General features: G+C 35.9%; 1 protein-coding gene across 1 annotated transcript; it reads left to right on the forward strand.

Moving 5' to 3' along the window:
* The first annotated feature begins 1,010 nt into the window (after window positions 1-1,010).
* LOC113099844 (heme-binding protein 2-like) lies at window positions 1,011-2,559 on the forward strand. Its single transcript, XM_026264798.1, has 4 exons — window positions 1,011-1,171; window positions 1,268-1,394; window positions 1,795-1,963; window positions 2,047-2,559. Exons 1-4 carry the CDS (start codon window positions 1,037-1,039, stop codon window positions 2,219-2,221), a joined length of 606 nt encoding a protein of 201 aa, XP_026120583.1. The 5' UTR covers window positions 1,011-1,036; the 3' UTR covers window positions 2,222-2,559.
* The last annotated feature ends 10,374 nt before the right edge of the window (window positions 2,560-12,933 follow it).

The following is a 12,933-nucleotide window of genomic DNA, read 5'->3' on the forward strand; positions in this document are numbered from 1 at the left end:
TGTTTACAAACAGGAAAATGCTGTTTTGGATAAACTGTTTGGTGACGAATGTGAAACTTAGAAGTGTCACAACACAGAGGTTAGTTTACAGGACATAACACTGTTTTGGAAAATGAGTTGCAAATTTGATTTGAGTTGCGAAAAGGTATTATCTAAGTCAAGATGTGTGCTTGAAGACAGACTGTCATAGATGGTTCAGATTAGCTGGTTCTGCAGGCAGAGGCCTCTTTGTAAGTGAAAATGAAAGCAATTTAGACATCTCACCTGAACCGCAGCCAACATTTAAACATCATGATAGCTTATGATTTATGAAGGGATATATAGTGGTGAGTGTGCTGACCTGCTTCCACTAGAAATCTGCTTTGTTTTCATGATAAGTTCTGAAGGAGCTCTGCATGGATCACTTTCAAGTGAATTATAGGCTCGTACGGTTGAGCTCCTGTTCAGCCTACCAGTTTTATTTTGCATTAAAAAGCCAAATTATTTATGTGAAAATGTTTCACTTTTTTCCTTCATTTATATAAGTCCGGTGATTCCAGCTGACACCAGACATTAAGTAACTCCTAACTTTGCCATCAATTGAATAATGACCCATTAGTCATTTAACTGACACTTTTATTCAAAGCAGTTTACAGTACACTTATTACTGCTGTTACTAATGATGAAATGCTTTGCACAAGGACATAGTGCTGATAGTTAACAGATCAGCGCCGCTGGGTCTAAACACACAAATGTAAGTCATTATTCATTAAATATCTGTCATAGTGCTTTATAATGCTTCCCTGGAGTTCATAGGATATCATTTTTAATTGCATTGATCTACTCGTTCTTTTCAAATTTCTGCTGTGTGTTTCATTGAAGAAAGACAACCTGTATTGTAATGTAGCAGGTTAATTGTTTCCCTGGTGTCATACTAGATGGTGGTTTACTGGCGATGGGAGGGAGTGTTCTGTGGAGTGTCGAGGGGTGTGTCTACAGGATGAGGAGCACACCATACACAAACAACCTGTGACAACATTTTTCATTTTGCAGTGCAATGGCGAGGACTCTGCTTTCCGCTTTGTGTCTCCTGATTGGACTTGTAAGTTTCCCAAGTACAGAATGTTGGGAAGCACCTTGGTTCTGTCATGGACATGAGTGTCCCGTGTACACTGTGGTACAAGAGTATGAGGTAGGCTGACAGTTTTTGTTTTGTCATTTGGGATATTTTAAATATGCTCTTTCTATATTAAATATTTATATAATTGTGTTCATAATACATAAAAAGGGATTTGAGGAGCGTAGCTACGAAGTGAGCCATTGGATTACAACTGATGTCGCGAGCACCAGTGAAAGTGATTTAAAGGATGGATTTTGGAAACTGTATTATTTCAATCATGGTCAAAACAGTGAAAGTAAGTAAGCTACACTGGTAACACTTTGCAATACATGCAAACACACTAGTTTATGTATTAGTTAACATGAACTAACTATGGTTAATAATGCACATTAATAGAGAGTTTATTAACCTTTCTTAATGTTAGTTTATACAAATTGTCCATTGTTTGTTCATTAGTTCACAGTGCATAAAAAGATACAACTTTTTAAGTTTAGTAAATGTAAAATTAACTGTGGTAAAGTGTTGTTTATTGTTAGTTCATATTAACTAATGTTATCAAATGAAACCCTATTTTAAAGTATTTTTAAATTCATGTTTTTTATCAGATCATATTTGATTTATTATAAACACTGCAGCATGGTTTATCACATTTTAATCAAGTCATTTTAAACTCCTATCATAATGTGACTTCTCAGATAAGGCGATTGCTATGAGCAGGCCTGTGCTGGTCTCAGTGAAGGAAGCTGATGGTATGGGGGAGCGACAGGTGTCCATTTCCGTCTTTCAGTCTGACATGGACATTCCTGAGCCCAATGATAACACCATCAGAAAAACAGTCATACCAGGCGGTACTGTCTACATCAGGTTAGTTATTTTGGAAAAGCACGACAGTCAAAAGCATATTTGACTCTTTTTCATTTAAACATTCTCTATTTGCTGGGCATTAGGTCTTTTGGTGGTTTTGCATCTGATGAAGATGCCTTGGAGAATGTGCAGCAGCTTAGGGAGGACCTCAGAGCTGCAGGAAAGGTGTTTGTTGAAAGCAGGTTTGATGCAGCTGGATATGATGCACCGTGGGATTTGTTCAACAGGCACAATGAAGTTTGGGTTCGTGCACCCTGAGGACTTGCAGACTGGAAAGTTCTGTTCCTCATTCCTACGGTGTAGCCTCTATTGACTTTAAAGTTCCAGTCTATTGAAGATTTCCTTGTATCATATGACAAAATGATAGTATATTGTTCATGTCTTAGTCTTAACCACTGGATTAATGTTTCATTTTGTGCAATACAAATGTGGAAGAACTGAAGTTGTTTGCGAGGATTATAAACTGGTTTTAGGAATGTGATGACTATCAAATACCTCTGCAGGTTCAGATAGAACTGAAAACTGAAAATGCGGTAAAATCTACTGAAATCGAATAGCTTTAACAATAAAACATTTGACCTCTTTATTCAAAAAAATTGTTTGTACTTTTTTATTATACATTTCTATGTAAGTCATTCTATTTTTCAGTCTAAAATATTCTATGAAATGAATTCACCCACTTTTATCGACTGATCAAATGATTGAAAACTGCATAAAATTAATGCATTCCAATAAGAAGAAGATACATATTAAAACCCAGAAAAGACAGGAACCTGATACACAAAAAATACAGCAAGTTTCCAAAATACAAAGGTTAAACAGGTTGAGGAATGATCTGAATGGGAATAATGTGGTTTTAGGTTGTCAGGTCTCTCATCAGCTTTTGTTCATGTTACAAGAAGCTTCACCCACTAAACTGGTCTAGCTAGTGATCCAGATCTGCCCTTAAGCCAGTGGCTTTCAAACCGGTCCGACTAGCACCCATAGCACCTCACATTTTGCATGTATCCCTATCTCTGACTCATCCATCTCAGGTCTTGCAGTCTCTACTAATGAGCTGATGAGCTGAATCAGGTGTGATAGATGAGGGAGACACAGAAAATGTGCAATGCTGGGGGCGCTCACAGGACTGCTTGTTAATGAAGCTATTTGATTAAATAGCATGAAGCTAAGTGATAGATACTAAAGAAATGTGAAGTTGAATGTGAATATTCCAGCTTGAGAATGTTCAAACTTGTCGTTCCAGTTTGAATCTGTCAGAAAACATGTGAATTCACACAAGGGTTTTTTGTTTGCAGCTTGGTACTTATTCAGTGGCCTTTCGAAGCACGGTTGTGTAATGCTGAATTCATAGACCTGCAGCACTATGTGATTGTTTGTTGATGGGGGTTTCCCTCTTGTGTATAACATGGGAATGTACTAGCTGAGAGGAAAAATGGGTCAGCCCACCTGAGACGGTTTGTCATGGTGACTGATCTGGAGTCAGTTTAATTACTCACATCTTCTCTAGCAGAGCAAGCAACTGTGATGAGGCTGCATTTTGCCACTTCTGCAGTTCTGCGCTGCAATTCCTCCACAAAATGGCCCAGCAACCTCATCTGAGAGAGAGCAAATATTTTAGTCTGAAAACTGTTTTAACTTACCATCTCTTCCAGGCCGGTTAAATAGCATACAGCATTAGCAAACCAACATTGAAAGTAGGTAAAATATTATCTAATCTTTGATTAAACATTTAATTTTCACTTGCTAATTTAGTCAAAAAGAAACATAAAATTGTCCAAATGTGATAAAATACTGACTCACCGGTCGCTGATTCCAAATAAACACTCCCATGTTTACAGTTTTTCTCTGTCACTTTGGTGCATTTCTCAAATCAGAAATGAAATTCTCAAAACTACTTGTACAACCTCCACATCATCTAGTCATTTATACACATCACAAAACCAGTTTCTCATTCTTTTGAACAAGCTGTGATTGCTTTTGTGCATTCGTGCAATTGATTACGCATGTTTATGTGTTTATGCGGTTTCCTACATTATCAGTTGCTAATGTCATGTCGCTCAAAATGTATAGTCTTACCCTCAAAACATCTCTTCTTTAGTTCATCGTATAATCATTAAATGCAAAATGGTCATAAACTGCCAAGCACTTTTTTATTTTTATTTTTACACATTATTATTAGACTTTTTGTACATTTGGCATGAACTGTGCAAGTGAAACTTGACTAATGAAGAGAATGATAAACCATTTCTCTGAAATAGCTCAAAGGTTCATCTCATGAATCTTCAGTTGGAAAGCATATACTGTATAGACATAGGACAACACAAGAGTTACAAATTCTGAAAATTGACTTATTCTCATCTTTGTGACCATATTTCTTTTCCTTTTCTATATCACAATGGCATTGTAAATGTTTTTTATTTATTTAGTCAGACCACTAGTAAAAGTGTAACTGGGAATTCTATCCAGTCTCTTTCAGTCAATATCCCACATACAGTAATGTGTAAATGTGTACTTTTGAAATGGATATATGGCATACATAAGCACTGTTCAATACAGTAACTGTCATCCAAAATGTTGCCATAGTTTAGATCAGAACACCCATCCAGAGTACACTGTTATACTGACAACATGACTAAGCAATTTAACTGTCTTATCCGTAAACTATGACGCAAGGACTTGTCATTCGATGGCACTAACATGTTCATTGACACAGATGTTTATTTTTGAGAGATGAACTAAGGATTTTGAGAAAGAGACTGGCTTTTACAGGTAATCCATTGTGTTTTGCTATTAGTACGAGTTGTTTTGAGAAATGCACTTACTGCTTTGCAAATCTCAAGGATGATTCGAGAAATGTACCAAAGCAACTCAGAAAAACTGTAATAACTACATGCTAAGATTCAAAGTTACGTTAATGTACACTAGGTGGCAGCACCGACTTGTTATGTTTCTCTATCCTCTTCTACATCGCATATGGCTTCAAAATAGTCTACTCAATTTGTGCATCTCAAGTTTTCATAAAAATGTTCTTTTGCAACCCATTTGCTTTAGCTCTACATATGCTGTTGTATCTAGAAGAACTTTGAGCTAGAAGAACGTGTGGGCAGTTCATCACAAGCAATGTCGGCACAAACCCCACTACCCAGCATGCCTCAGCACTCACCATGGGAAGCTGGACACTCAATGCCCTTCAACACCCATTCACAGTTTCCATGGTTACGTTTCTATAGCAAGAAGCCAGCCATGTTCGTCAAAAACATAATTATGCTTCATTGAAATCAGATCTGTAATAACCCCTAGATGTGTTTTTATGAGTCATAGACAACTTGCCGTGACTACTTACTTATATAGTGGTATTTCCATCAGCAGGTCTCAAGACTGTTGTGTTCTGCATTTCATTTAACACGGGGAGCTTATTAGATCATATTAGGCCGTACACTTTAAAATCAGCACATATTTGGCTAGTGTTTGTGGAGGATAGGAGATGATCAGCCATTCCCAAGAACTGTGTAGTTGTGATATCTTGGAACAAGCTAATTATCTCATTTATCGGCATATTTTTATTTTAAAATTCTGTCTGGGCTAAGCCCGTCTGACTTGGCAGGTTATGTCAGCATATGTTTGCAGGCTTGTGAATTTTAATCTGCCCTGTTTTGGACGATGTTCTTGGTTTGGAGGCCCCAGCCAAGAAACTGTTTGGACTGGCTCATGGGAATTAATCTTATCAGAGACGGGCCAGTTTCCTGACAATATAGCTGGAGCTCTATGCTGTCAGATAAGGCAATGTACTGTAGGAATGCAAGAGTAGTTGTGCATTTTTAGAGAGTTTCTGCTATGTAGAATGCTTATCCCAGCCAAGCCGTGTGATATGTGTGTCCATCTGTTGCATCATCTGTCAGCCTTCACTTGGTTTTGAGGTCCAAAACACTTTTTCAACTACGCTGTGCTTCTCCCATGAGTTGGTTTATTTTTTTTTTTATTTTTTTTTTACACAACACACAATTAAAAATACAGTAACTTTTGGCAGAGAACAAAGAATTTTTTTTCTTTTTTGAATGATGTTTCGCATTAAAATGTCCCTCATGATTATATTGCACACTGTTTATAATTGATGATGTGCTGAACATGAGGACACAAACCACAAAGAGAGCTCATGGCTGTCACTGAAACTCCGATGCTGAGAGCAGCACATTTCTACTAAAGTTTGGTCCCAATGGATTTGCAATTAATTATCTTTAACAGTCACTGCAGCATACATAATAGTTGCCCTGTGATATATGAATGTATAACATATCTTGCTCACTGGTGAATCCGCTGCAGTAAATGGGTGCTGCCAGAATGAGAGTCTAAATAACTCATAAAAACATCACAAGTAATCCGCACGACTCTAGTCCATCAGTTAATGTTTTGTTAAATGAAAAGCTATTTGCTTGATGAGCATGTAATGCTATTTGATGAACGAACAAACTCACATCTTTGATAAAAGTTTTTAGCAAAATATAATTTTTGGGTGAACTATTCCTTTAAGATTTTAAAACACAGTGTAAACAAATGTTTGTAACATAATTTAAATTATTATTATTGTTATATATGTATGAAAATCAGCACTAATTCTAGGTCACTAATCTAAAAGGCATGTGTGTGAACTGTTCATCTTGTCACATTCTTTCTTCTTGCAAGTGCTGTCAGATGTTTGTGATAAAGTGATAGACTCACACTTCCTCCATTACAGTGCTTAAGAGGAAGTGCTGTTATGTCTGTTGTTCTCCTGCAGCATAATGGATGTCATCATATAGGACAGAAGAGCTCATAGCAACCCTTGGATCTCCTGAGGTCCAGCTTTAAATCGTTTAAGTCTTCTCCACACAACTTGATTGCTCAGCAAGTTTGGAAGCCTCTCCCATTTGTGAATCTCAGAGTTTGGGGTAATGAATTATGTATTTGAGTTTTTCCAAAAAGAATGTTTTTATTATTATTATTTTTTTTTTCGTTGTAAGCACTCAGCTTTCATTAAAATTTAAGAATCATGTATTTGCTTGGCTTGAACCTAAAATGTTGCGTTTTTTTTGCCACAATACAAGAGCAGTCACACTTAAAGTTTGACTTGGTTTGCAGTTTAAATATAATAAATTATATCTTTAAATTATAAATATTTTATCTGCAGAATATTCCCCACTTGTGGTGTACTTAAATTGTTCACAGTTGTTCACATTTACTTTATTATTGCTATCTCTTTCTACTCTCAAATCTTCCATTGTCATTTGCAAAGATTCATGGTCACACTTTATTTACAGTCTAGTTCTGGCTATTAATAACAGTAACTACAATTTTTGTCCTAATTACTGCTTTGTAAGGTAGTTCGTAGTTTTTAGGGATTAGAATATGGTCAGGCAGAATATGTGCTTTTAATACTAATAATAGCCTATATACTAGTTATCTGCATGCAATTTTGTAAAAAAATAAAAAAAATAAAAAAACATTATTTCTTTTTAATAGTACAATAAAATTAACATTTTAAACACTGCCATTTCAGTTGCAAGTAGGCCTTAATATACCCATTAAATTTGTAACATTAATATCAATATATTAATCATAATATTTATAATATTTTTAAATTATTTTGAAATTGTGTAAACACTTGCATTAGAAGTGGTGTAGAAGAGATTGTTTTAACAAATCATGGCTCCCCTGTGCCTTTAGGACTGCAAGTTCTTTTTTTTTTTGTCATCTGGAGAACAGAGAAGATTCTTTGTCTTATGACATTCTGAATAAGTTTGGCTGTTTTGGCTGTTTGGCTGTTGAAAAACCCCAGATCACTTAAAGAAAACAATACTTACAACATCAGAACATCCCTGAATTATTACTCTTCAGTATTTTACCCTAAGCTAGATGTTGATCAGTTTTGAAGAAATGGTCATGTAAATGCTTTCTGTCTGTCTTGTTAAAATAAACTGCATTTCGAATGTCACCTCAGTAGGCCTGTGCACAAATAGTGTTTACTGTGACATAACATTATTATTTATGACTGCACACTCAGTTTGCATGCATTACAAACAGACCTTGTATGGTGGCACATTTGTCTATCTCTGTCTCTCTAGTTCTTTCCAGGCAATGCAACAGCAGAGTACACTGATTTTCTTAGAGCACAGAGGACTGTCCAAACACATAAAACCTCATTGTCTGCCTGCAGGGCCTCTACTTGTCCAGTCAGGTTTGGTGTGTAGAGAAAAGTGGCATTGGTGGAAGAGAGGTGTTCTTTGGATTTATCAGCACCCAGCTTTGCTAGCACTTCTGATTGGTTGGACTCCGGCTGTATCTAAGACCAGAGTGAAAAATCCACAACCAATTTACAGTGGATTTATTAAAGGGAAGTTGCGTTTTATTATATTGTACTGATGCACTGGTGCATGACTTAAATTTTACGTTTCTGGACAATTTTGGCTGATGCACACATGTTTTTAAAGACTAGAATTCAGCTTTAGATTTTCAAATTGCACAAACCTAGAAAGGCACCTCAAAGTTTATTCATGATGCCTAATTCAGTAACTAATGTTAATGAAATGAATCCTATTAGTGTTACCAAAGAATCAAATATGTGGTGTATTTTATCCTATACTTTTTATTAAAACACAGACTAAATAATTTGCATACCCTACTTTAAAGATGCGACGCCCTTAGAGATGCAGCCACTTTTGAAAACCATCTTAATATTTTATTTATTTTTTATTTTTGCCAGATAATGCAAGGTTCTGCAGTGAGGTCACAGTTATTTCCGGCAGCAGGGATTAAATGATGATTTTTCTCATAGTGTGACTTGGTTGAGGATTAGAGAGACTTTGGGACAAATGTCAGAAGACTCCAGACTCCGCTTCCAGTATCAACCTGGCTCCATCATAACTAACAGTCATGCTGAGGCTGTGAAAGCTGTGCTCCAGTGTGCCACTTTTATTAAAAACTTATGATAGATTGGATTGGTTAATACTGGGATTTTGCGATTTTTCGCTGAGTAAACAAAACACATCAAACCTTTGTAGCCAGTGTGGTAACAGAAGAAGTGCTATGATTCAATCCACCTTCTGACAGCTGTCAATGAATTTTTAATGGTTGTACAGATGAAACATATATAATTGGTGACTGGATATGAATATTTAATAGACTGAGAGATTGTAACTATTATATAAATTCTATATAAATTACACAAAGAACTGACAGTATTGTAAATACATCAGGTGCATTATTAGTGTGCATGTTTCACTCTCTAACATTAGGCAATACAATATTATATATCCTCTGCTTACTTTTTTTTAACGGAGCAGAATAAGAGATTAATAATTCTCAGAAAATTCGTACTATTAGCCCAAATGTTACGTAGGGGCCGGTTCATCCCTCTCGGTTTCTCTGAACTTTTAGCTTGACATGAAGAGGATTCTGGCCAAGCATGCAATAACATAAACAGATTGTGCAGACTGAATATTGCAGGCATATTAAGATTGTCATTCATTACTTCCGCCAGGATTTTATAACAGCATGCTATTGTAATACATATAAACATCTAAATGAACATAGTGTTTCTGTGAATGTTTATTTCTATGTCCAGAATTCTCCATAGGCAAGTGACTTGTGTTTTTTAAGAGCGCATGAAACTGAGTAATATAGGGATATTGGTTTATGTGTGGGAGACTAAAAACACTGTTGCATGACATTTTCTTTCATTTTTCGTACATCTTTTATTGTTATTTTGAAAACTGGACATTATTTGTTCCTACAAGACCATGGGATGATGAAAGCAATTATGTATAATGCAAGGTATTTTTTATTTTATTTGTTAGTTGTCTGTGTGATGACAATTGTAGTCCCTATTACAGCCCTATAAAATAATTGACTCATTAAGCATATTAAATAATGCCATCATGTAAATGTACAAAGCTAAAAGGTTTTTATACAACTTAGTTTTGAAGTTAAGTGGGAAAATATCATTGGCTCAGTATAATAACAATAAGAAAAATATGTGTTGGCAACTATGATTTTTTGTAATGTTCGGCATTCTGTCAAAGTATGTCAAAAAGCACTGAAAAAGCATCAGCCTCTTCATTTATTAATCATATTCTTTTTGAGGTGCTATATTTAAGACAGAGCGCTTGCTGCATAATGTACCTCACTGTAATTTATTATCCTAGACTTGTTCTTCCCCGGCATGCTCTTCTTCAGGGCTGTTCTTCCTTTGTCTGAACCTAGGGCACAGTTTAAGTGGCCACAAGTGTCTCAATCTGCCTTCTGCAAGATATAATGCTAAAAATATAGACTAAAATCAATGTAGCACAGGTCTGTGTGTAAAGAAATCAGAAGTCTCATGAGATTAGTATCATCAGCTTATTAACAGAACTTTCTGTGAACGGTGAAAAAACCCCAAAGGTCACATTCGAATTTAGATATTGAAAATGTCACTAGTATTTTTAGAGATATATCGTCATAAAATGTGGCAATGCAATTGATTTTGTTCTCAGTGGTCTATACAGAAACCTTCACATGCCGGTTAGTATTGTAGGTCACCTATTCGACTCTTGCAAGTGACATCACCCCTGTGCATTTCCCTTACCTTTCTATTTCCATCTGTCTGTCCTACTTGTCTTTCCTCCAGGTGAACTGTCTAATTGAGGGCCGTCAAGGGGCAGCTCCCCCACCATCCCTTTCTTGTCTGGGGGGCAAATGCTGGTTTCGGTTCCTGCTAGTCCTCTGCCGCCCGCTGTCTGTCCTTGGCTTAACTTTGGTCAGAGGTAATGTATCCTTTCCTAATATAGAGAAACCAAAGACAGTAAGACACTCTTAGAATAGAGCCTGGATTGTGGAGTCCCCAACAGACGATATCTGTGCTGGTTTGTGGAAAAGCACTTCAGTGCAGTAGTGTACTATACTCCTCTCAAAATCAATATCTCTACTAACTCTTGTGTGAACCTTTGTCCATGTTCTCATAAATGTGTGGTTTCTGTCTATATGTACTGAAGGTGTACACTGAAACCATTATCTGCTATTGTAATGAGAAGTTGCTGTGTCTTGTATAACTCAAAAGAAAAATATTAAAAAAGAAAGAAAGAAACACATCAATCAATCAATCAATCAATCGGTTAAACAGCAGTGAGACTTCTCAGTGGCACAACAGTCTGCGTTTTTTCATTAAATCTGGCTGTCTGCTTTGTTTTGCTGATCACTCTCCACAAATGATAAAAAAGCTTTCATAAAGCTTTCACTTTACTCATTGATTTCATAGACTCCACTAAACGCTGCATAATATGCTTAGATGATTAGTCTAAGTTTTTTTTTTTTTTTTACTACTTTTTTAAAAAAAGTTTTTTTCAGTAAATTATTATTATTAGTTTTGAAGTCTCTACTTGCGCCTTTCTATATAAGGTATTTGTTTTGGAAATTTTTTGTGTTCTTATAAATATTGAATAACAATGAATTTGGTATAATTATGATGCTCCTTATTTTTGTGGAAACGTCAACCATTTTTTCAGGATTCGGGAAGTTTTTACTGCCACTTTTGACCAATTTAATGCACCCTTGCTATAAAAAAGTATTAATTTCCAATAATATTAAATACTGACCCCAAACTTTGAAATGGTAGAGAATGTTTAAATGTTAAAGACACTTTTAAAACTTGTACATTTATAAAAATATTATTACAATATGAAATTCAGACCGTGATTCATCATTTTCTTTTTTTCTTTCTTTCTTTCTTTCTTTCTTTCTTTCTTTCTTTCTTTCTTCTTTCTTTCTTTCTTTCTTTCTTTCCATCCATCCATACTGACATTGTGAATGATGTAGGTGTCTTTTGTCCTCCACTGGGAAGACAGGCATGAGTTACAGTAATCACCACAGATCTCTGACGTGATGAGGGAATTGATAACTCGCTGGTGGAAAATGGAGGCTTGTTTAAAAGAAAAAAAACGGGCTCTTTTTCCGAAACAGAATACTTTAATGCACTCTTGAAGAAAAATAATTGTACTGTAAACTTGACAGTGAAAACTTGAAGTGGTTTGGCAGATGATGAGAGGATTTAGATGACAGTATTTGAGATTGAACTGGGGAGGATAGGACTGAAACAGGATTCTTGATTAGGGCTATTAAGCTCAAGTTTAACAGAGATGAGAGCCGTTTTAAGAGCGGTGTGGATTGGGTATATTGATCATTTTGGAAACGCCAAAATGAATCACTTACTAATTGCTAAAGCTTTGATTGGTGTGTGTGTCTGAGAATGGATGTTTTTTAACAGTAAATTTACGGATATAATAGTTGCATGTTTTGAATGAAGCATGTGAGGTGAGACAGCGGAAGGATGAATGTGGTATATAACAGGAGGACTGAGTCGACGAGAAAGCGCCAGAGAGAGAAAAAGAGAGAATAATCCTCAAAGCCCAGGAGGATTAAGCATCCAGAGAGCATCACGCCATATTACACAGATGTTTTTAACCTCAGGTCAACTACCCAGAAAACATCTCTCACTAATTTCAGCACAGTAGGAAGAAAGGAAAAATGTCCATTTCTGAACAAGTGCAATTAGCAGCAGTAGATTAGCTTTAAGAAAGATGCTTTTAAGCTAAATGGATAAGCTAATGTATAGGTTTCTTCCTGATATTGCAGACCTTTTTTGTTGTTTCCTTCTCATGATACAATTGCACACCTGGTTCCCAACTGTGCACACCTGGTTCTGGTCCAGTTAGTTCCTCATTAACCGTGCATATGTAAAATCTTGTGTTTACCTCTTCTTTTTGAACAGCATGGAATAGTATTGGTTGGTGGATGTTCCATATTGTGCTATGCAATAAGGGAAGTGCATTTATTTACCATATTTCTTTTTAATAAACTTCTTTTATGAAATAATTATGAATGTAAAGAAAGTGGAAATTACTGGTAAAACAAAGCTAAGATGAATAATAGTGAGAATGTCACCATATCAGAATATCAGTTTT

This window comes from Carassius auratus, unplaced genomic scaffold (genome assembly GCF_003368295.1).
Source record: "Carassius auratus strain Wakin unplaced genomic scaffold, ASM336829v1 scaf_tig00217071, whole genome shotgun sequence".
Lineage (NCBI taxonomy): Eukaryota > Metazoa > Chordata > Actinopteri > Cypriniformes > Cyprinidae > Carassius > Carassius auratus.

Bases quoted from the DNA above. Each gene is read 5' to 3' on its own strand.
- LOC113099844 (XM_026264798.1), top strand. From the start codon at position 1,037: ATGGCGAGGACTCTGCTTTCCGCTTTGTGTCTCCTGATTGGACTTGTA. The intron at 1,172-1,267 runs GTAGGCTGACAG...ATACATAAAAAG, and splicing joins CTGTGGTACAAGAGTATGAG to GGATTTGAGGAGCGTAGCTA. The intron at 1,964-2,046 runs GTTAGTTATTTT...GCTGGGCATTAG, and splicing joins GGCGGTACTGTCTACATCAG to GTCTTTTGGTGGTTTTGCAT.